This window comes from Mus caroli, chromosome 11 (assembly GCF_900094665.2).
Source record: "Mus caroli chromosome 11, CAROLI_EIJ_v1.1, whole genome shotgun sequence".
Classification (NCBI taxonomy): Eukaryota; Metazoa; Chordata; class Mammalia; order Rodentia; family Muridae; genus Mus; species Mus caroli.
The window spans coordinates 109,531,919-109,554,795 of NC_034580.1; the positions used below are offsets into that span (position 1 = coordinate 109,531,919).

At 49.8% G+C, this 22,877-nt stretch overlaps 2 protein-coding genes across 3 annotated transcripts in view; one reads left to right on the plus strand and one right to left on the minus strand.

Annotated features, from left to right (window-relative positions):
- Positions 1-7,013, plus strand: part of C11H17orf80 (chromosome 11 C17orf80 homolog) — a 10,772-nt gene extending 3,759 nt beyond the window's left edge. The window contains exons 2-5 of one of the 2 annotated variants that reach the window (XM_021175801.2): positions 193-1,640; positions 4,134-4,238; positions 4,817-4,924; positions 6,871-7,013. In XM_021175801.2, the coding sequence (XP_021031460.1) occupies positions 200-1,640; positions 4,134-4,238; positions 4,817-4,924; positions 6,871-6,893 (1,677 nt within the window). In that variant the 5' untranslated portion in view covers positions 193-199 and the 3' untranslated portion in view covers positions 6,894-7,013. The remainder of the gene's footprint in view (positions 1-192; positions 1,641-4,133; positions 4,239-4,816; positions 4,925-6,870) is intronic. The other variant, XM_021175802.2, reaches the window with a different exon arrangement.
- Positions 7,014-12,575: 5,562 nt separating this feature from the next.
- Positions 12,576-22,595, minus strand: Cpsf4l (cleavage and polyadenylation specific factor 4 like). The gene is given in 10 exon segments (XM_029483951.1): positions 12,576-12,722; positions 14,897-14,936; positions 15,309-15,402; positions 16,167-16,262; positions 19,357-19,509; positions 21,913-21,963; position 22,282; positions 22,336-22,392; positions 22,394-22,442; positions 22,444-22,595. Coding segments are annotated over 10 exon segments (840 nt in total).
- Between the last annotated feature and the right edge of the window lie 282 nt (positions 22,596-22,877).

Consider the following 22,877-nt stretch of genomic DNA (forward strand, 5'->3'; position numbering starts at 1 on the left):
TTTTTTTTTTTTTTTTTTTTTTTTTTTTTGAGATGGTCAGGTCTCTGTACTGGAACTCACTATGTAGATAAGACTGCATAGTGAATCTGAGGCCAGCCTGGGCCTATCTTAAGCAGAGCAAACAAAAGTTAAAAATCCATGCTGTTGACTGTTACTCTGTGTTGCTCATCAGCTCCCACCTTTACCTTCCAGGAAGAGCATGGGAGCAGCCGAGCCCCGGATGGAAGTGTGTCCTTATTGTAAGAAGCCGTTTAAGCGTTTAAAATCCCACTTGCCACACTGTAAAATGAGAGGACCGTCCAAATCTGCTGATCAAAACGTTTCTCAGTCCAAGCCAGCTGTACTTGTTCAAAAAGAGAAGAGGCCTAGCAGAGACTTGACCAGAGCTAAAGAGAAGGAGCTAGAGGTAGACCATCCGAAAAGAGCTGTGAAAGCGGAAACCAGCAGGGCATCGTGGACAGCTGCAGCCTCTCCGCTTCCAGAGGGGAGCTTGGGAAGCGTGCGGATAACAAGAGCAGAAGGAAAAAACAAAGATCAAAACCAGTTCTCCTCCCAAGCACTTGGCCAGGCCAAGCCAGAGGTGACTCTGCAGAGAGTCACAACCCCTTGGTCTCCTGCGTCAGATGCCACCTCTCCTAAGAGAGCACTCACCCAAGATGTGTCTGAGTCCAAGGGAAGTCCGTGTCCCTCAGAGACAGAAGCGCCTTCACTGGTCAGCTCAGTGGAGCCTTTCCTTACTAATCAAGATAGAAAATGTTCATCAACTCAGCCTTATGCTAAACCAGCCATTTCTGTCAGGCTCAAGTTAGGCACAGTTGACCCCCAAAGACAGAAGCTTCGGGTAAAATTATTAGATGTGCCTCTTAGTGATTGTCATTCTCCAAAGAGTGGCAGCCACGGGGTTCAGAGAGAAGCACCCTCAGTGTTGAGCAGGGAGAAAGGTTCCCAAGACGGAGGCCACCTCTTGGGAGTCCCTGCCCACCCTGGTAACACCAAGACCCAGAAGTCAGAATCACTCCTCTTGGGCCTTCACACTGGCCTGCTGGGTAAAGCACAGGTCAGAGAGCATCAGGAACTTGGCCTTGGCATGGAATTGAGCCAGAGCAAGGGAAATACTGAGAACAGGATGTCTGTCACCAAGGTACAGGAAGGGGCTGGCTTGGGCCAAGGTGGTAAGGACCCCATTACAGCCACAAAGGCAAAGCCACATGCCGCCCTCGAACTTAGGAATGTGTTCATGCCGGAGTCAGGGAATGAGAGCCTCACCTCTCCGACTGTGACATCTACTCCAGAAGAGAAGGCCCAATTCTGTGGCCAAAGCCATGTCCCTGCCATAACACTGTCAGTGGGAAGTGTGAGAGATGTTCTGGAACCCACATCTTTCTGCCAGCCCCACACGGCCCAGGCAGGACACTGCCTAATGTCTTACTCAGCTCAGTATCCCGTTCCTGAAACCTTCGTTGGGCATGTTGCTGCTGTTACCTCAGGGGCTCCTCCCAGGTCCGTGGGACTGGAGTGGTTTCCAGAACTCTATCCTGCTTATGTTGGACTAGGGGTGCTGCCAAGGAGGCCTCAGCCTTGGAGCTTAGCAGCTCAGATCCCTCCTCTTCCCACTTTGCAGGGCAGGAGCGTCTCGAAAGGTAAGAGAGCATATTTACAAGGGCCGCCCTGCCCGACCAGAGTGCTCTGCCTTTGAAATAAGGGTCAGAATTAGTCACTTTGCTTCAGGTAACTAATTCTCGCCCACACAGTCTACCCCACATTTGACTTGATTGATGGAAGAGAAGTCTTGGTCCAGAGTCAATTTTAATGTTCCTTCTCCCTTCTCCTCCATGAGAGTTGAAGGTTAGACTGGGACAGGCTGCTAATTCAGATAGCAGTTGACTGTCTAGACTGGAGAGAGGCATAGCAGGAATTCAGTGGGTAAGTCACACATGCTGGTGCATGCCTAGGCAGGTGGATCTTTGAGTTCAGGGCCAGCCTGGTCTACAGAGCGAGTTTCAGGATAACCAATGCTGCATAGTCTTGGGGGAAAGGAAGAAAGGAAGGAAAGAAACCCAACGGGTAGGGCTCTAAGGGATGAGTGGCAGGCAGGGAAGCAAGGCCTGTGGGTGCAGAGAGTATGTCCTCAGCTCAGATTTCCTCTGTGTAAGTGCCTCTGAAGCTGTACCTGGAAGTGAGCCCACCTTGGCCAACTAGAGAGACGCTAAGTCAGGGTGCCGCAGGGTTCCCTGCACCCCAAGACTCTGGGCCAAAGGGGGCAGTTTTCTTGAGGTTACACCTTGTGTTTTGAAGTGAGCTACAGGCTTTATGGTTTATCTTTTAAAAACAAACAAATAAAAAAAAACAACTTAATTTCAAGTATGTCTATTAGGGTATAAATATTGAAGACAGACGTAGACTGTGCCGTGCCTGTGGAGGCCGGAAGAGGGCATCAGGTCCTTGGTGCCGGAGTTAGAGGTGGTTGAAAGCTGCTGGATGTAGGTGCTGGGGACTGAACCCAGGTCCTCTGGAAGAGCGGTCAGTGTACAGTCTTCACCACTGCAGCTAGCTCTCCACTGTTTGTTTTGAAGAGACTTTGACCTTGCATGAGTGTGGACTGTATAATTCATTAGAAACCAGTGGGGTTTGGGGGTTTTTTTGGTTGGTTGGTTTTTAAGATTTTTGTTTTATTGTATTTTCAAGATAGGGTTTCTCAGTGCATCCAGCCCTGGCTGTCCCTGACTTGCTTTGAAGACCAGGCTGGCCTTGAGCTCACAGAGATTGCCCTGCCTCAGCCTCCCAAGTGCTGGGATTAAAAGCATGTGCTACCATGCCTGGCTAGGAAGGCTGTTGGTTGGTTGGTTGGTTTGTCTGTTTAATGTAAATATGTGTAAATGGAAGTTCGTGTGCAGTGTGCACCAAAGCATGCAGTTGCCCATGGAAACCAGAAAGGGGTCCAATCCCCAGGAACCACGGTTTTAAAGTAGTCGTAAGTCACCACATGAGTTTTGGGAACCAAACCTGAGCCCTCTGCAAAAGTACCGCGTGCTCTTAACTACTGAGCCCTCTGTCCGTGCCCCAACGTGCTCTTTTCCATTGTTGTATAATATTATCATTTGAGCATTTTTATACCCACAGCAGCTTTCACCACACCTGCTCACCCCGTCCATCTTAATTTATCCTGTATCTGACAAACCAAAAACATCTTAATTTATCCTGTATCTGACAAACCAAAAAGACCAGAAAACCGTGGGCAGGAAAGATGAGCTGTCTGGCTTGAACACGCACGGAGAAATCCGTGGAAAAGAACCCCTCAGCTCGTTTTCTGACTCCTTTTGTTATTCATGTGGCAGAATAAATGGGAAGGTTCTGAGGAGACCTGGGGGGGGGGGGGTCTATGGTAAATAGAGATGACTGTGAGAGGGAAGCAGAGGTATTTCCAGTGCACTCCAGAAGGCAGCACCTCGAATGCTGGCGTGGGTCTCAGCAGTCCTGGGAAGAAGGGTGACACCCCAAGCCCAGTCACTGGTGGGTGGGTCGAAGTCAAAACAGGCATGCTTTCAAACAAACAAACAGTCTTTAGAATATGTTGGCAGGGTTCATCTGACAAATTCATGTGAAAAATGATTTAGGGGCTATGGATGCAGCTCAGTGGTAAGGACATGTGGACATGGGGTTTTAGCATATATGATGCTGGACTCAGGCGACAGTGGGGCAGGGGGTAGAGAACAGAAGAGGTTCTGTATTTGGTTCTGGGTTTGGGGTCCAAGATTATATATATGTAGATGGTCCAGATGTATTTCAGTTCAGAATCTAAAGGTTTTGGTCCACGAATTTCAGGCTATTCAACCTGTAGTAAAAAGTCATGCTTCGCCCTAAGTTCACAGCAGCAAACCGAGGGTTAGCCAGGCCTGGGCACACACAGGGGCAGGCAGAGCAGTCACCCGTGCAAGGCCTCTGTCAGTAAGAGCTTTGGCCTGAGGCAGACTTGACTTCCTGGTGTAGTTTAACTGCAGCCCTGTGAGGTGCTCATTGATCCACCTGTCGGGCGTGCTTTTCCTGAGGCCCGGTCTGAAGGATGTGCGCCTGCCTGCTGGGGGGAGGGATGGTTCTAGATCAACTGTCACAGTGACTTCTGTTTGGAACCGTAGTTCCTTGGTGGGGACGAAGTTCGGCTGATAGCAGGAGTCTGGAACCCCTGGCGCTTACAACTTCCAGCCTCCCTCTAATGAGACTCTTGGGAGCTGTGCACAAAGGTGAGGACGGTGTTACTGGCTCTTGGTTCTCTTGCTGGCTCCAGGCCTGTGGAGAGGGTTCTCAGCTGTAGGCTGTTTAACCAAGGCAGAAGAAAAGAGGAGCGGCTGTCATTCTGTCTGGTTCCATTTTGGAATCAGGCATCAGTAGTCAGAACCCCAGAGCTGGCAGAGCAGCAGCTCCTGTTTATTAATTATGCAGCTTTCACTTCAAACCCACCCTGTCACACATCCCCAGCCATCCCTCCCCTTTCCTTCCCTCCCCTCCCTCCCCACAGTGATCAATGAAGGCAGTAGTTAACCAAGCCTATTTCTCTCCATCACTCGAGTTTAACCCAGCTCCCAGTGTGGGAACAAGTGGTCTGAACTTAGTCAAATCCTTCACAGCTTAGTCCTGCTGTCTATTGAATTAACATGTTGCCTATGGAAAGGTAAAAGTATATCTATAGTTTGAATAGGGCAGTCTTACATAGGTATCTAAGTTCTGTGAGTTAGAGCTAGCAGGGCGACTGAATAATGTGTATCTACTGGGCCCCAGCCCCGCTGCTAACCTTGTATGTGCCTTGCCTCTATTTGCACAGGGTGGGTGCAGTGCAACACCACCATAAAGAAGAGTGGTGTCGGTGGCCTCACGATGCTCTTTGCTGGCTACTTTATCCTGTGCTGTAACTGGAGCTTCAAGCATCTGAGTAAGCCTCGTAACCAGTAGCTTTAGTGACTAGTCGCCGCCCCTTGGGCTCTGGAGGTCAGCTGTCACTGGGGCTCTGTGGAGTCCATTAAAGGTCTTTGCAAGATCTGACTTATGTTTACATGATCTTTCTCACTGCCCAATAGTGATGTCGGTGGTGGACTGTAGGGCTTGGCTTTGTTTGTTTTCCCTACTTTAAACTATTCCCTGCTAGGAGGAAGGGGTCCCCCTTAGTGCCTTAGAACCCCTTTTTCACAGTGGAACAGAAGGGCTTTATGCTGTGAGAGAGAGCAGGAGAAAGAACAGTCCTGTGCTTAAGACACAGCAGCTTCATTCTTTTGATCTTTGGGTCTCCCTATGCAGGCTAGGCTAGACCTACACTCAACGCTCCTGCCCTGGCCTCTGGCCCTTAGCTCTCATTCCTTCCTCAGACTGTAAGCTAGGATGGCAGGCCTATGCCACCAAACCTGGCTAGACTCTGGCTACTTTTTACATTTTTTAATTCATTAGTTTTTACTTTACATGTGTATGAGTGTTTTGCCTGCATGTATGTCTGTATACCAAGTATGTGCCCAGTGTCCATGGAGACCAGAAAAGGGCATCAGATCCCCTGGAATGGAGTTACAGCTTTTAGCTGCCTTGTACGTGCTGGGAACCCAACAGGACCTCTGGAAGATCCACCAAGTGCTTTTAACTGCTGAGCCATCTCTCCAACCCCTGAGTCTGACTTCCTTCATCCAGACATGATAGCGCATGCCTATAATCCCATCATTCAATAGGTTGAGGCAGGAGGGTACAGAATTAAAAGCCAGTTTGGGGTACATGATACCCTGCCTTCAAAAACCAAACCATGGCACCTGTGTAATTATGGTTAGGCTCATACAAAATCTTAACCTGGAGGAAAGTGCCCAGATTTCTTTTCCCATAATTCAAGATAACTTTTGTTCATTTAAGTAATATAAAAACAGGTCTGGAGCTGGAGAGATGGCTCAGTTATTCAGAGCACTTGTGGCTCTTACACGGGGTCCAGGTTCAGATCCTAGCATCCATGTGGCAGCTCACAGCATGAATAACTCCAGTGCCAGGGAATCCAACACCCTCTTGTGCCTTCACCAAGCACCAGGCTTGCATGTGGTGCACGCACAGACAATACACACAAAACTCCTATTTAATAAGTCCCTTAATGTTTAAAAAAGAAGAGACCCTTACAGTTTAAAAAGAAAAAAGCTCATAGTTCATAGGAGACTACCCCAAAAAGTTTAATATTTTTCTATAAATTAAGAGGTAGCAGGAGAGCTGGGTGGTGGTGGCGCACACCTTCAATCCCAGCACTTGGGAGGCAGAGGCAGGCAGATTTCTGAGTTTGAGGTGAGCCTGGTCTACAGAGAACAGATCTTCCAGGACAGCCAGGGCTACACAGAGAAACCGGCTGAACCATTCTGAGGAGCTCTTGGCTCCTGCTGTTTGGTAGCAGTCATGCAGACACAATGTGTTTGTGTTGAGACAGGGTCTGACTGTCCGAGCTTGAGCTGGAGTACTGCTGCCATTAAGCACCTGACTTGGGTGTTCTGGTTTGGTTTTGTTTTGTTTTGTTTTTTAATCTCTAAAGATGGAAGCTGAATGTTCTTAGGCCCAAGAAGATTTCTAAGTTTATGAAACAAAAAATATTTTAGGGGCTGGTGAGATGGCTCAGTGGGTAAGAGCACCCGACTGCTCTTCCNAAGGTCCAGAGTTCAAATCCCAGCAACCACATGGTGGCTCCAACCATCCGTAACGAGATCTGGCGCCCTCTTCTGGAGTGTCTGAAGACAGCTACAGTGTACTTACATATAATAAATTTTTAAAAAAAAAAAATATTTTAAAAAGTGATTTATCTAAGTAAAAGATAGAAATAGCCAGTAAGCTGTGCCCTTCCTGGTCCTCATGTTTGTCTCTGTTTGTCCCAAGAGCTGCAGCGCTGGCGTAAGTAATGGCGAGCATGTCCGGGAGCCACAGAGAGCGACAGAGACAACCGAGAGCAGAAGAAACACTTTACATTTGTACCAGGTCACAAAGGGTGCAAATAATAAAACTGCTGAAGTCACACTTTTCTTCCTTTTCTTCTTCTTCTTCTTCTTTTTAAGCGGGAGGACAATTTTATTAGCGTTTCAGAGGAGAAATGGGGCAGGCGGGCTGTAAGCCTGGGCAGCTGCTGCAAGGGTGAAGAGTAGAGCTGTCACACTTGGTCTGGCTTTTGTTTTTAAGGCAGGCTTACACTATGTAGCCCTGGCTGGCCCACAGAGATCCCCCTGCAGAGGGCTGGGATTAAAGGTGCTGGCCACTAGGCTGAGTGTAAGCCATGCTTCCACAACACCCGTTCCTCACTGAAGCGAGCCAGGGCAGGAACTGATACAGAGGCCCTGGAGGGAGCTGCTTACAGCCTTGCTTTCCATCGCTTGCTCCGCCTGCTTTCTCCTTAAACCAGGGACACCGCCCACCGTGGGCTATCATCAGTCTCTGATCAAGAAAATGCCCTACAGGTTTGTCCACAGCCTGATCTTAGGGAGGTATTTTCTCAACTAAGATTCCCTCATCTCTGAAGACTCTAAGGTGTCAGGTTGACAAAACTATCCAGCACAAAACACCTTTTTTTTCTCAAATGCTCTGTGCAGTAGTTGAGAAGCCACCACCCTGACACCTCTTATATGTAAATACAGAGGTAGCCCTCAGGGAAAGCTTTGTTGCCTGGGTGACCGTGGTTTACTGTGGCAGGTGGGATTCTGGTTAGATGTGGCAATAGTTTAATGGCCCATCATGCCCTGAAGGGTGTCATCTCACCAGGGTTAGGACCAAGGCAGGAGCCTGTGTCAGTAATAGGAACTCACCTGATATGATGACATAAACCTCAAATCACAACACTCAAGTGTGTAGAAAACTGGGTTTTTTTTTCCAATAACACAAAGCATTTAACTATTAAAAAAAATAAATGGGGGCTAGAGAGATGGCTCAGCACTCGTTGCTCTTGTGGTGGACCTGGGTTGGATTTCCAGCACCCACATGGCAGCTCACAACCATCTGTAACTCCAGTTCCAGGAAATGTGACATTCTTTTCTGACCTCCAAGGGCAGGCCCCAGGTGTGCACATACATGCAGACAAAAACACACATACACAAAATACAAAAATAAGCAGATTTAGGGTAGGGTTTGACTCCCCAGGACACACATGGTGGAGGGACAGAACCAATCCCACACGCTATTCTCGGACCGCCACTAAAATGTGGTATGCATGTGCACACATACAGTGAATCAGAGCCTGGGGGTGTAGCTCAGAGCCTCGCATTTCCCTAGCATCCATGAGGCCCTGGGTATGATCCCCAGCATCAAGAAAATCAACACCGGCCAGGCGTGGTGGCGCACACCTTTAATCCCAGCACTTGGGAGGCAGAGGCAGGCGAATTTCTGAGTTCGAGGCCAGCCTGGTCTACAAAGTGAGTTACAGGACAGCCAGGGATACACAGAGGAAACCCTGTGTCTACCCCCCTCCTCCCCCCCCCCAAAGAAAAGAAAACACCAACTCTTTGAGCCAGGCACAGTGAAACACACCAGTTATCCCAGCACGGGATGATGCTGAGGTGGGAAGATCCCAAGTTCATGGCCAGCCTTAGTAACATAGTAAGCACTTGTCTCACAAGCTGTTTAAAGATTAATGTAGCTCAGTGTAAGAGTCCCTGGGTTTGGTTCCCTCGCATCACAGAAATAACTACAATGGAACTGGATATGTGACCATCACTTGGGAATTAGAGACAAGGTCACCATTGGCAACTGACTGAAGTTGAGGACAGCCTCGGCTACATGAGAACCCTGTATCAAGAAAGCCAAATGTATTTAACATGTTATTCATAGTCTATCTTAGAGTTAATGAGAAAATCATATGTCACCATTCTTCATGAAAGGTTAAAATAAATAAATAAGACAGCTGAGCGGATCATCCCCTCTTCCTCAGACAAGTGGCTGGTCACACTACCAGGCAGGTGGTTTATGTTCCCTGAGCTTCCTCACTGAACTCTTTTTTTTTTTTTTTTTTTTTTTATAATTTTATTTATTCATTTATTATATGTAAGTACACTGTAGCTGTCCTCAGACACTCCAGAAGAGGGAGCCAGATCTCGTTAAGGATGGTTGTGAGCCACCATGTGGTTGCTGGGATCTGAACTCCTGACCTTCGGAAGAGCATTCGGGTGCTCTTACCCACTGAGCCATCTTACCAGCCCCTCACTGAACTCTTAAGTGGGGCCGACTTGATCCTCCCTGCAAAGCTGTGTGGCTGGTCAGTCCAAGAAGGGAGGCCTGGGGGCTGGAGAGATGACTCAGCGGTTAAGAGCACTGACTGCTCTTCCCAAGGTCCTGAGTTCCAATCCCAGCAACCACAGGGTGGCTCACAACCATCTGTAATGAGATCTGACGCCCTCTTCTGGTGTGTCTGAAGACAGCTTCACTTATGTATAATAGTAAATAAATCCTAAGATACTATGACCAAGGTCGCTTATCGGAGAAAGAACTTAAGGGGACTTCCAGGTGAGTCCATGACCATCATGGTGGGTGGGGGTTACGACAGCAGACAGGCAGCCACGGCTGGGAGCTCCCATCTTGAGACACCACTGGGCAGAGAGAGGCAGAGGATTGAATCCTACTGACACTTCCTCCACCAAGGCCACGCCTCCTAGTCCTTTTCAAACATTTCCACAAACTAGGACAACCAGGCATTCAAATACATGAGCCTACGAGGGCTGGTCTCATCCAGCCCACTGCAGGGACTCATTAGGTCCTACAGCCGTCCACACTTGGACCAGGTAAGATTTGGGTGCACGCTGGTGCCAGGTGTCCTACAGGTTTGCTGTATGTACTAGGTCACTCTACTGTAGGACAGCCCTGTGGTGTGGCTGCTTGTGTTCTAGCATGAGGAAGCAGGCTAGGGGAGGCAGTTTTCCTACATAGCCAAGATTTAACGTGGCTTAGGGTAGATTGAAGTGGTATCGGAACCAGCTACCCAGCCCCCTGAGCCTGTCTTGTACATCACCTCAGCAAAGCCCTCAGGCTGAAGGAGACCAGACAACCACGCTCCACCTGTTCCTTCTGCGGGCTGCCCTTTTCTATCCTCTTTTTGTCTTTTGAGACAGGGTTTCTCTGTGTATCCTTGGCTGTCCTGAAACTCACTCTGCAGACCAGGCTGGCCTTAAACTCAGAGATCTGCCTCCGAAGTGTTGGGACTAACTAAAGGCATACACCACTCCTGCCTGGTCTTTTTCTGTAATCTTATAAAAGGTCCACTTAACTGCCCACTCCTTCCCAGGGGATTAAGTAGCATTGTGTCTGCTTTGTCATGGGATAGGCTACTGGCCTGGTCACCACCTTACCTCAGGAGGATAAGCCTTTTCCGTGTGCCTACTGCCTAATCCCCCATGGGGTTTAATCTTCAGTGTCAGCTTGGCTGCAGTGACCTAGGAGATACACCTCGGTGTGTTTGTGAGGCTTAGCTGGGTGGAGAAGACAGGCCACGGATAGGTGAACCATCTCTATGTACTGTGATCCCAGACTGAATTTTAAAAGAAAAACCAAGAAGGAAGCTGTCCGTTTTCTTTTTCTGTGCTTCCTTGACTGGATTCGATATGACCAGCCAGTTCACACTCCCACCACGGTTTTCCTGTTGTGATAGGCAGTGTCCTCTCAAAGCAGGAGCACAGAACAACCCCCCCCAACCCCCCCCCACCCCCGTGAGTTGGATGTTTCTCACAGCATCAAGAAAAGGAATCAATGCAACTACACAGAACACACAGTATATTCTCAAGTATAAATAAGCTGTACAGGCAAACAGCTGTCAAACTAAAAGCAATCGTTGGATCAGATCGCCCGTTTTCAGGAGCACTTGAGGCCGTAGACCCGGAGCAGTCTGCGGGAGCGTGGGAGCCGAGCATGGGATGTCGACTGACTGACTCTGTAGAGTTCATGGCTTCAAGTGCACTTTGTTCTCCTGGCTCATGAATGGCTCCTCCCTTCCACAGTCAGCTGACCTCGGATCCTGCTGTATGATTGGCATCTCGGGCATGTGCAGGATAAATGGAAATAAGCCAGGTAGAGGAGGCTCTTTCTGCATCCTGCATCTCATTACGGTGATGGCGCTCACTGGACCACTGGGTACAGAATACCCTGGGGAGGCCATGGAGCCAGCTCTTACCTAAGAGAACATCCAGCTCCCTCGCCGCAGGCTAGGTTTTGATGGCTCCAACAGGTACAGCTTACTTCGCTGGCATGGTGGCCTGGGTTTTGAAGATAAAGGAAAAAGCAAGCTTAAAAAAAGGTCATGGTTGGTTTTGTCTTTGGTTTTTGAGACAGTTTCTCTGCCTTCACTGTCCTGGATTTCGTTCTGTAGGCCAGGCTGGCCTCCAACTCACAAAAATCTGCCTGACTCTGCCTCCCAAGTGCTGGGACTAAAGGTGTGTGCGACCACTGCCCGGCTAAGGTCACGCCTTTTCATAAATTCTCAGAAGAAAAGTCCCCACTTGTCCAGAGAACCGCAGGATGGTTTTCTAGAATGTCTTGGCTTCTCCGGCCTCACAGCTCAGGAGGCTGAACCTGGGAGAACCTTGTAAGAACAATGGGTTGAGACCAGCCTGGAAATAATAGCAAGATCTGGACCCAAAAGAGAAGCTTAAGATTCACGTTCGGCTCCCATGTTTCAGAGAAGGTGAAGGTGGCTCTGGACCTGCAAAGGTTCACAGAGTCAAACAGACAAGAAAATAAAAGGGTTCTGCTCTCTCACCTAGCTTTCTGGTGTAATTGCGTTTTCTTTTTGAAACCAGGTCTCACGGAGCGGAGGCTTGCCTCTCTACATAGCCAAGGAGGACTTTCAACGTCCGGACCGCCTGCCTCCAGTTTGAATGCAAACAGGAATCAAGCTCTTAATGCCTGCTAAGCAAGCATTCTACCCATGGAACTATAGCCTGGACCACTGATGATTTGTTTAGTTAAAGAGAAGAAGAAGGGGGCTGGTGAGATGGCTCAGTGGGTAAGAGCACCTGACTGGTCTTCCGAAGGTCCAGAGTTCAAATCCCAGCAACCGCATGGTGGCTCACAACCATCCGAAATGAGATCTGACTCCCTCTTCTGGAGTGTCTGAAGACAGCTACAGTGTACTTACATAAAATAAATAAATCTTTAAAAAAAAAAAAGAGAGAAGAAGAAAAAAATCACAGTTCAGGACAAACTGTGGGCTAACTCATAAAGGTACGGTTTTCATTATTATTATTATTTTACATTTTACTTATTTATCTTGAGATGGGGGTCTCACTATGTAGCCCTAGTGTACATGGAGCTCAGAGATCCACCTGCCTCTGCCTCCTCAGTGCTGGGATCTAAGATATGCACCACCACACTCAGTAGCTCCTTTTTCTTTTGAGACAGAGAGTCTCACTTTGTAGCCCTGTCTGGGCTGCCTGGAGCTCGCTATGTGGAGGCTATGTGCCTCAGACTTGCTCCAGTTCTCCAGACTGCCTGCTGCACGATGGGATTGCAGGCATGTACCCTCCCCACCGACCCCCAATCAGGCCCTGTGTTCTCTCAGTTCACGTCCCTGAACAAGGAAGTGCTCTCCCTGCCCAGTGGGCTCCTTCACCTACCTAAGGTGCAGGGTGTGCCCTTGAGCTGCAGGCCTGAGGCAGGCTCCACCTCCTCTGACCGTGGACCACGGGCTTTGCCTGGAAAGGGGACACCAGAGTGTTGCCAGTAGAAGTTGTTGAATCCCATGGCTGGTTGACAGGCTGTGGCTAGAGTGAAATCAGGAGGAAACCGTGTTACAGAGACACTCTGTATAGACATGACCACCTAAATACCCATAGTTTTAGGAATCTTTGGTTGGGGGGGTTGGGGGGGTTTGTTGGTTTGTTTGTTTTGTTTTTTGACATGAGATTTGTTTTGGGGAAATTGCCTTGTTTTGCTGTTCCCAGAATATCTTTTCTTTTTTAAAAATTTTAATTAGTTCTTTGAGAAATCCTATTCACACAGACATACAATTTTATTTCTGAGACATTATGCCATTTAATCGAGGCTAGCCTCCATCTCCCGGATGTAGCCAAGGCTGGCCTTGACCTGAATCTCCTGCCTCTACCTCCCTCAGTTCTATTTATAATGTTAATTACCCAAGTATGCCTTAGAAGGCGTTACCTGCTCAGTAGAAAGACAGGAGTTTAGCTGGCCTCACATTTCTGCAAGCAGGGGCCTCAGACCTGGAAGCTGTGTCCACTGACCTTCTGGGCAGGACCTTGTGCTCCAAGTGGACATGCAGTATGGTCACAACGTGGGCAAGGAAGCTGGGAAAGCCCAGCTCCATTCATGGCAACTGCTTTCTTTTTTTTTTTTTTTTTTTTGGGGGGGGGGGGGCGTGTTGAGACAGGGTTTCTCTGTGTAGTCCTGGCTGTCCTGGAACTCACTTTGTAGACCAGGCTGGCCTTGAACTCAGAAATCCGCCTGCCTCTGCCTCCNCCTGGCTGTCCTGGAACTCACTTTGTAGACCAGGCTGGCCTTGAACTCAGAAATCCGCCTGCCTCTGCCTCCCAAGTGCTGGGATTAAAGGCGTGAGCCACCACCGCCCGACTGACAACTGCTTTCATCAGGATCTCTGCTCATCTCATGAGGATGCTCACCTCCAAGATCAGGCCCCACCCAACACTACTGCCCAGAGGAAATACAGCCAGGGACTGAGTTGGTGATCTTAATACATTCAAACCATCATGGGCAATGTATGCATGAGGCTGGTGCTGGTCCAGTAAAGCTGCTAGAACCCTGGAAAGGCCATCCCACACCACAAAACAGTCTTCTCGTTTCCCTGCAACCTCCTAACAGTTTGTTTTCTAACTGAGTATGTATGTATGTGTTTGGGGTTGATATGTGCAAGTAGTGCATGCAGGTGCTCACAATGGTCAGAGGAATCAGATCCCCTGGGTGCTGGGACTAAACTGGGCTTCTGTAAGAGCAGTACCCGCTCTGAACCACTTCTCATGCCCTCCTCGCAGCCTCTTATAAACTGTTCACATCGCCCTAGTTATCGAAAGCCGTTATCCAGGAGTGGTGGCACACACCTTCATCCCAGCACTGGGGAGGCAGAGGCAGGTGGATCTCTGAATTCCAGGCCAGTCTAGTTTACACAGCAAGTGTCCCAGGCCAGCTAGGCCTCAACTAAATCTAAATAGTAAGACGCTTATCTCTAAAAAGAGAGGGGTTGAGAGTGAGGGGAGAAGGAGGGAGGGAGAGCAAGCAAGCATAGAGAGGCTAAGGATGCTCGTGTGTAGCTCTGGAACACCTGCCTGGCTACTGAGGACCCTTGGTTTACTGAGGTGTGGTCCGGAGAGCATGATTAGCCTGCTGAGCCTTGAAGTGAATTCTCACTGATGCGTGGTAACCATGGGGATAAGATGTTTCCCCCTCGGGACCAGGAAAATATATGACTCGTCATAGCTTTCATTCAGAAAGCTGGCTTTGGACCACGTGTCCTGATTTGTCTGTCAGTGAACCCCACTGGTGTGGGATGCCCAGATGGCTCGGTTGGTAAGAGCAGTTAGTTGCAGGGGCGCCTGACGGCCTGAGTTCTACCTTCAGGACCCAGACGGCAGAGAACCAATTGTTCCAAGGTGTCCTCTGACTTGCAGACATTCACGGTGGCAAGTGTGCATGTACATATATACACAAAGAAATAAAAATAACAAGGAAGAAAGGAAAGCATCCCCATGTTACCCAGCTAAAGAAAAGGAAGGAAGGCAGGCCTCTCTGGGTGACCCTTCCAGGTACAGATATCATGGGCTGAGAGAGGCTGAGAGGAGCTACCGCATGCAGGTGCATGGTGAAAGAGTGGGGTCTCCTGAGATAGTATAGCTCGAGAAAGCACAGACAGGTATGGGGGCCAAAAGAGAGAGGCCCTCATGTGAACAGCGGAGCGCTGACTTACCTTCACATTACTGGGATGGAACGGAGGACTCATCTTAGGGCTGAGGGGAGGAGAGGGAGACATAGGAGGGGGGGGCGAGTGTGTGTGTTAGAGTGAGCTCTAGCCTGCTAGCCCTGCTCATTAGCATACTTAACACCAGCCTACTGTTTCTACTCATGTCTAGAACAGCCTGGGAGAGGTAAGCCCCACCCCCACCTGCACCCCTTCCTGAGAGTACATGTTAACAGGGAAGGCTGGAGCCCACTCAGCCAATAGGACCCAGACCTCCAGGGTGGGGCAGCAGCGAAAATCCCTAGGGAGACACTTGCTAGATGACCTCCCACCAAGGGCAAAGGGAATCACGTCAGGATCTAGATCCAGAAGGTAGGGGCCAGCACTCCGGTGGATTGGAGACTAGAAGGATCATACTTACTGCCCAAATTGGCACTTAGGTCCCTTGGGGCAGAAGCCGGTGAAGTAGTTGGGACACAGTACTTGATGAGCATGGCGGTATTTACACAGGGGACCTACTAGACAAAGAGCAAATGGCCGCAAGGGTCTGCTTCACCCAGAGGGAAGAATACATGAATAGCTATGAGGAAAAGCTTAGGCTGTGGCAGGCTCTCCACTGGAGATGGGGTGGGTAAGGGACATTACTGATGTCCCTAAAGCCAGAGAAAGATAGGGGCAGAGACCTTGGCTCAGGTAAGGGCTGGACATGTGGTTCGATGGTAAAGCACAGGTGGGCCATGCTCCAGACCCTGGGTTCCATCCGCAACAATTGCCTTCCTCCAGCATAAAGCGGGTACTGGATGGTGAGCATGCTCAAGCCACTCCCAACCCAGTGCTAAGACGCTCACCCGGAGACCCACGGGACACATGTGATAAGACCCAGAGACCCATGGGAACACAACCTTCTAAGTTTGCAGGGAAGAGAGGGAGACAGGGAAAGGGTGGAACTTAGGTGGCATTCAGCACCTGGGAGCTGTCTCTCTCATGGACTAGACTTTCTACTAGTCTTCTCAGCCGAGGTCCCACATCCACCCGCTGAGAATAGGGTGTGAATCTCACAGCCTTCCCTGGGAAGCCTGTCATGCCGACACCAGGCTGAGTCTCCCAATGTCTCAGATTTCTCCACCGGCATACAAGCCTTGGACCTCAGAAAGGCTTTCCACTGGGGTAGTTATATGGCCCAGTTTCATGGGGAACTTTACTCCTTGTTTGCTGAGCATCTCCATCGGGAACACCCGCATCCCTCTGGGCATCCTATCCCTGTCCCACAAGCTCTCACCTTCCTTGCAGAACCCTTGGTTATACCACGGGCAGTCCTGGAGCTTGGGAACTGGCTTCAAGTGGAGGAACAGGCATTCCTTGTTGCTGCAGTTCCCTGAAAAGCCCATCGGTCTTTTGTCTATAACCAGGTTCACACTTCCACAGCCCCGCCCTGATTTACCTTGACCCTGCCATGGAATCGTCTTCCCCCTGTCACCATCTTTGAAAGGCCTCTAACACTAAAAGGGGAAGTTACCTTCTGGTCATCTATCTCAACTAGAAACACGCTACCATTTCAGAGTCCCAGGAAGGGCAGGGGTGTTTTGCAGGAAGTACCACGGGCAGAGTAGAGGTTCTATTTGGGCCCCAGGGAACCTTTCAGAAGGACTGCGTTAGGGGTGAGCTTGGGCTGGGTTGTGTCTCTGCGGTGAACCAAGCCTTATTCAGCTGCATTTCTACGAGGCAGCAGCCTTGGAGGCACAGGCCGCCTGCAACTGCCAAACAAGGATCTTAAGTTAGATCAGAAGAAGACAGAAGACTGTGATCTGTCCTGTCTCCTTTCACAAAAGGGCTTACTGGCACATCCTAGGCCATCTTAGTGTTTCTGGACTCAAAACTACCAGTCTGTCCTGCTGGGCTGCACATTGCTGTTCCAGCTCTTGGCCAGCAGGTGGCAGCAACACTCCAGCCTGCACTCCCATCTTTTGCACAAGCCTTTACTCCTTTCAGTCCTGACAGTTACTAAATGCTCTTTCCTGCGCTGCCAGGCCTCAACAATGTGTGTGCGTGTGCATGTGCGTGCACATGTGCATGCCCGTGAGTTTGTTGAGCTTATTTACAGAGCATGGGTAAGGTGTTGCTTACAGAAGTTAACGGACTCCAAAACGGAGGGATCTCCACCAAGTCTCAGCCCACCACAGATGGCAACTATGGATAGATGCTGCATCATGGAGTCAACCCCTTTCAGCTGGTCTCCTCGTGTACACTACGCATCTCCCAAGACCACTAGCAGTTCAGTAGTATTTTTAGAATAGACACCGAAGCAGAGCATGGTGGTACATGCCTCTAGAGTCTAATTCCAGCCCTTGGGAGGCAGAAGCTGACAAATCTCTTAAGTTTGAGGGCAGCCTGGTCTGCATAGCAAGTAGGGGTACTGGAGGTGTGACCAAGAAGAATGAGGGATGATACACACACGCATACACATATATTTTAAAGACAACTGCCTCCTAGGTTCCAGGATTAAAGGCATGTACCACCTAGCATATAATTATGCTTTTTGTAATATTAGAGGTATTCACCCACTGTTAAGAGCAAAACCTTAGGGCTGGTGAGATGGCTCAGTGGGTAAGAGCACCCGACTGCTCTTCCGAAGGTTCAGAGTTCAAATCCCAGCAACCACATGGTGGCTTACAACCATCCGTAACGATATCTGGCGCCCTCTTCTGGAGTGTCTGAAGACAGCTACAGTGTACTTACATATAATAAATAAATAAATCTTTAAAAAAAAAAAAAGAGCAAAACCTTAGATTGCAAATCACGATCGTGAGCTTGCACATCTGCGCATAAATTACTTGACTGCAAAAGTGGTCCCATGCAGGACCACATCTGCTCATCAAACCCGGGGACTCGGGGTTGAAAGATTAAAGGGCTATTTCTAAGTGAAAATGCTTTAGGCAGTGACTTACGGGGACCAGCCTCCAGATAAACTTTGTTTATTCTAGAAAGACATTCAAGCACCCTCATGAACTGCCAGAGGTGCTGGCTGGCTGCTGGCTGGCTCCTTGGAGAAGGCAGTCTGGAACGCTGGACTGGGACGAACTTCCCCTGCCCTGAGAAAGACTTTGCCCCTTCAAGGTACCCAGTGTTATGAAATATAATTCACACCCCCATCTGATAAATTTCTCCACAGGTGAAATGAGCCAGTTAGATTTATATTAAACACAGGTTTATCGAGAAGCTGCTCTCAGGTGGGTAAGTTCACTGGAGCCAAGGAAGGAGGCTAGAGAAATCACCATGGGGAGGAGGGAGGGGGAGGAGGGAGGGAGGGGAGGAGGGATGGAATGAAAGGGGTGGTAAGAGTGAGGCCAGGACCTGGCCTCGACAGAAGCTGGAGGAGACCTGACCACACAAGGTAATTTTAGGGCCCAGACTTCTAAACCTTGTGGCTTTATTTACACAGTGACCTTCTCTTTCCAACAAGTGATGCAGGATGCCCCCTTTGGGAGGTACCATGACATTTTCATCTAAAATAAAAGTTATAAAGAGCAGGCGAGTAGGAAGAAGACGGCGGGGGTGGGGGCGGGGAACCAGTGAGCATTCCTGGTGGCAGTACCAAAAGCCTCTCCTTTGGGGAGGCCTGGCCTGGGCCCAACAGGGACTGAGAGGTGCTCCGTTCCAGGCTATTCCTGACAGTCATCTGGGGGTGACTAGCCAGGCCTGGCGTGGGGAACAGGATCCCATTGCTTTCCCTTTGCGGTAACTGTCACTGAGACTAACAGGCCGCAGGCTTGGCACGGGCTTGGCTCTGCAGCCTTTATTTATTTTTATTTCTTGTTTCTTGAAGGATTTTGTGTGTATGTGTCTGGATGTTTTGCTTGCATGTTGTGTGTGCATAATGTGTGTGGCAGGCGAGGGGTCCAGAAGAGGGCATCAGATCAGCCCCGGAACAGGAGTGACAGGCAGTTGGGGGCTGCCTTGTGAGTGCCGGGAACCAAATGCAGGTTCTCTGGAAGAATAACAAGTGCTTGGAACACTGAACCAGCTCTCCGGCTCCTTGTTGGCTTCATTTTGAAACAGGGTTTGGCTGTAGAGCCCTGGATGGCCTGACACTTACTATGGCCTCAAACTCAGAGATCGGCCTGCCTCCTGAGTGCTGGGGCTAAAGGTGTGCACCACCATACTTGAATGCTAACTTTTATTTCCTTTCTTGTTGTTAGACAAGGTCTCCTGTAGTGCAGCCTAACCTTGAACTCCTCTGTAGCTGAGACTGGCCTTGAATCCCTGATTCTCCTGCCTCAGCCTCCCTAGTCCCAAGATTAGAGGGGTGCCCCACCATATCCAGCCTTGGTTGTATTTTCTTAGGGTTCAGAGAAGCAGACAGCTTAGGCTCAGATAAGGCTGGACTTCTGGGGCACACCTGACTACCAGATTCCTTTCCTACCCCACCCTAAAGCCCTCCATCATCCCCTACAAACCAGGAGAGGCATTACCGAACTTGGAGTGGAAATAGCACACGGGCATCTTGCTGACGTCATACTGGTGCAGGAAGTTGCAGCAATCACTCTTACGGCAGAGGCCTCGAAGCCAGTGTTTGCATACCACCAGCTTCTCGCCCTGCTCATGCCGGAGCGGGCACAGCATCCCTGCGGAACGAGACACCTGTTGTAGGCCCCACCTAACTTGCCTGGGGGATTTCGCAGGGCCTGGAAGGCGACTTCTCCTCCTCCTCCTCACCTCTGTCATCTCTAGGTCCCATCACCCAGACACTACCTAGAACAGGCTGGAAGAGGGGTCAGAGGACCACGATGGGCAAGAGGATATCTTAACAGAACCTCCAGGCTGCCTTTCCCTTGCGAGAGTAGTCGCCTTACCGGTACCATGGGCCTACCCAGCCCAGCTCTTGGCATACTGTAAATGCTTGTTGGGTTCATGACTTTCACAGGGAGGGAAATATTCTGGATTTGTTTATTCCTTATTAAATAATAACAATAATAGAGCTGGAGAGATGGCTCAGCGGTTAAGAGCACTGACTGCTCTTCCAGAGGTCCTGAGTTCAATTCCCAGCAACCACATGGTGGCTTACAACCATCTGTAATGGGATCGGACATCCTCTTCTGGGGTGTCTGAAGACAGCTACAGTGTACTCATATAAATAAATCTATGAATTAAAAAATTCTTTTGGGCTGGTGAGATGGCTCAGCACTGACTGCTCTTCCGAAGGTCATGAGTTCAAATCCCACCAACCACATGGTGGCTCACAACCACCCATAATGAGATCTGATGCCCTACTCTGGTGTGTTTGAAGACAGCTACAGTGTACTTATGTATAATAGTAAATTTTTAAAAATTCTTATGAGCCGGGTGTGGTGGTGCACGCCTTTAATCCCAGCACTCGGGAGGCAGAGGCAGGCAGATTTCTGAGTTCGAGGCTAGCCAGAGCTACACAGAGAAACCCTGTCTCAAAAAAAAAAAAAAAAAAAAAAAAAAAAAAATTCTTATGTGGGTGTGTGTATACATGTATGTACGTGCTTGCGTGCCAGAGCCCTCAGAGATCAGAAGCGCCATCAGATCCCCTAGAACCGCAGACAGTTGTGAGCTGCCAGGTGGCTGCTGGGAACTGAACCAGGGTCCTCTGCAAGAAAAGCAAGTGCCTGTAAATGCTGAGTCATCTCTCTTAGTCTTTGAAACAAGGTCTCGAGTAGCCCAGGCTGGTCTCAAATTCACTATGTTTCCAAGAATGAGCTTGGAATTCTGACCCTTCTGCCTCCAACTTCGAAGTGCTGAGACTACTGGCCTGCATCGCCAGCGGGAGATGACGAGCTTGCTGCAGGCTAGGCAAATGATCTACCCACGCACGGCAGGCCTCCTTGGCGTGAGTTCATGACTTCAAATATTAAGGACAACACAGGCATGAAATGGGTGACTCGAACAGTGGCCAGACACTAGAAACATTACATTTGACCACCTCGGTATCTTCATTCAGGAGACACTGCCACTGGAAGGGAGGGCTATGTCTTAGCAAGGCTTGTTTCCATGCGTGACAAGGACATCCTCTTTGAATGCCCCCTGGCCTGCCTGCATGACTCTCTCTCTCTGTCTCTGTCTCTGTCTCTGTCTGTCTCTCTCTCACACACACACACACACACACACTCCTGGCTGGCCATTCCTTGGGCTCTGGCTTTCCTCAGTAGCAGCTTTCTCTTTGAGCTTTCTCTTTTCACTCAGTCTGTAATGGACCTCGAAGGTTCTGCTTTCCCAGGGCCTGGATGGCCAGTGAGCTCCTTTTCTTCTCATGCAGTCATCCAGAACAGGCTCCAGGTCCTCTCTGCCCCACCCCCTGCCTCCTGACTTATAGGAACAGAATATTAAGGATCTCCAAGGCAGGCCCCTTAAGACTCTCTTCACCTGAATCCATAGCCCGGATTCAGGGGGAATTTTTTTTTTTTAAAGATTTATTTATTTATTATATGTAAGTTCACTGTAGCTATCTTCAGAAACTCCAGAAGAGGGCGCCAGATCTCGTTACGGATGGTTGTGAGCCACCATGTGGTTGCTTGGATTTGAACTCTGGACCTTCGGAAGAGCAGTCGGGTGCTCTTACCCACTGAGCCATCTCACTAGCCCCAGGGGGAATTTAAAACACTACTGTTAGGGGTTATTTATACCACTGTATGTTGCTATTGGAGGAACCTCAAAGTGACCTCCGATCCAGAAAAGAAGACCAGTAGCCAGAGTAGGGTTCAAATCAGAGACTTCTGTCATAAACTAGCTAAGATATGTCGTCGCACAGGTGAGCAGCCTTGAGCAGATAATAATAAGACCGTAGTTAGGAATTGAGTGTGTGAGCCTTGTGTGGTGACCCTCAGCATAATAAAATACAACTTCTGTGGTACCAACTACACTTGGCTACCTTCTTGCTCATGACAGAGGCTGAATCCTATCTAGTCCAGGAGCCAAGCTCACACTACGTCCTAGTCCCCAGCTGAACCCGGCATGGTCCCCACAGCCATTCCTGTCCTGGCCCAGCCCAGGCCTGACTCACTCACCTTTCCCACAGAGCCCTTTAGCGAAGAAGTTGCACACAGCTGAACTGGACTCTGGAGAAAGAAATGGGAGGAGAAGGTGGCGTTCCCAGAGCTGGAGCCTTGCGGCAAGTCCCACCTAAGCCTCCGGGCTTGGAGCTGCGTGGGCCCCGACTACTCTCTCTGGCTGGCTTTGGAGTTTTGTTTGTTGTTTGTCTGTTCCTTTGCCCGTCTGTTTATGCAACTGTCTCACCCTGTAGTTCAGGTTGGCCAGAACTGCCACAATCCTCCTGCCTGCCTCAGCCCCTTGGCGGCCTCAGTCCACCATCAAAACCAGTTGTCATTTGTCTCCCACTGTGGAGGCTGAGTCATCGGGGTACCCTCTTCCGAAACCCTTCCCCCACCGCCCAGAGCCAGTCTCTAAATTCCACTTAAACTCAGCCCAACTCTGAGGCAGGAGGTAAAAGGTTTCAGGGGCACCCAGGGAGCTCTGGCAGCTCGGAAAGTCTGCCTTTCTATCCTGAGCAGTGAATACCCAGAAGCTGTGTGGGAGACACACAGCACCTCCGGGACCTGGGCAGGGGACGCAGGCATCATCACTCACTGTCCATGCCCTGGAAAGGCAGGAGCCCAGTGCCCTTCTGCAATTCCACATCCTGCTCAAAGGCGAACGTGAACCCTTGCAGCCCGGCAATGACCTCCTCCATCTTCCGTCTCCCGCCGTGAAAGCAGAAGGAGCCAAGCTGCCAGAACCCTTGCAGGTGGCTCCTATATAGCCCATCCTCACTTAATCCTAATTAAGGGGCCAGGCCCTATCTGATGCTGGCCCCTCTTTCTCTCCCTCTCAGGTCACCTCTTCCTTCAAGGGGCCAGGTGACTGCACGTGACTTTCTGGCTGAGTGTACCCCCAGAGGCTCCTCGGCTGCCTCAGGCCTCCCACCCACCCATGCAGGTGCAGGCCTTCCAGGGCCCCACACCCCCACACTGTT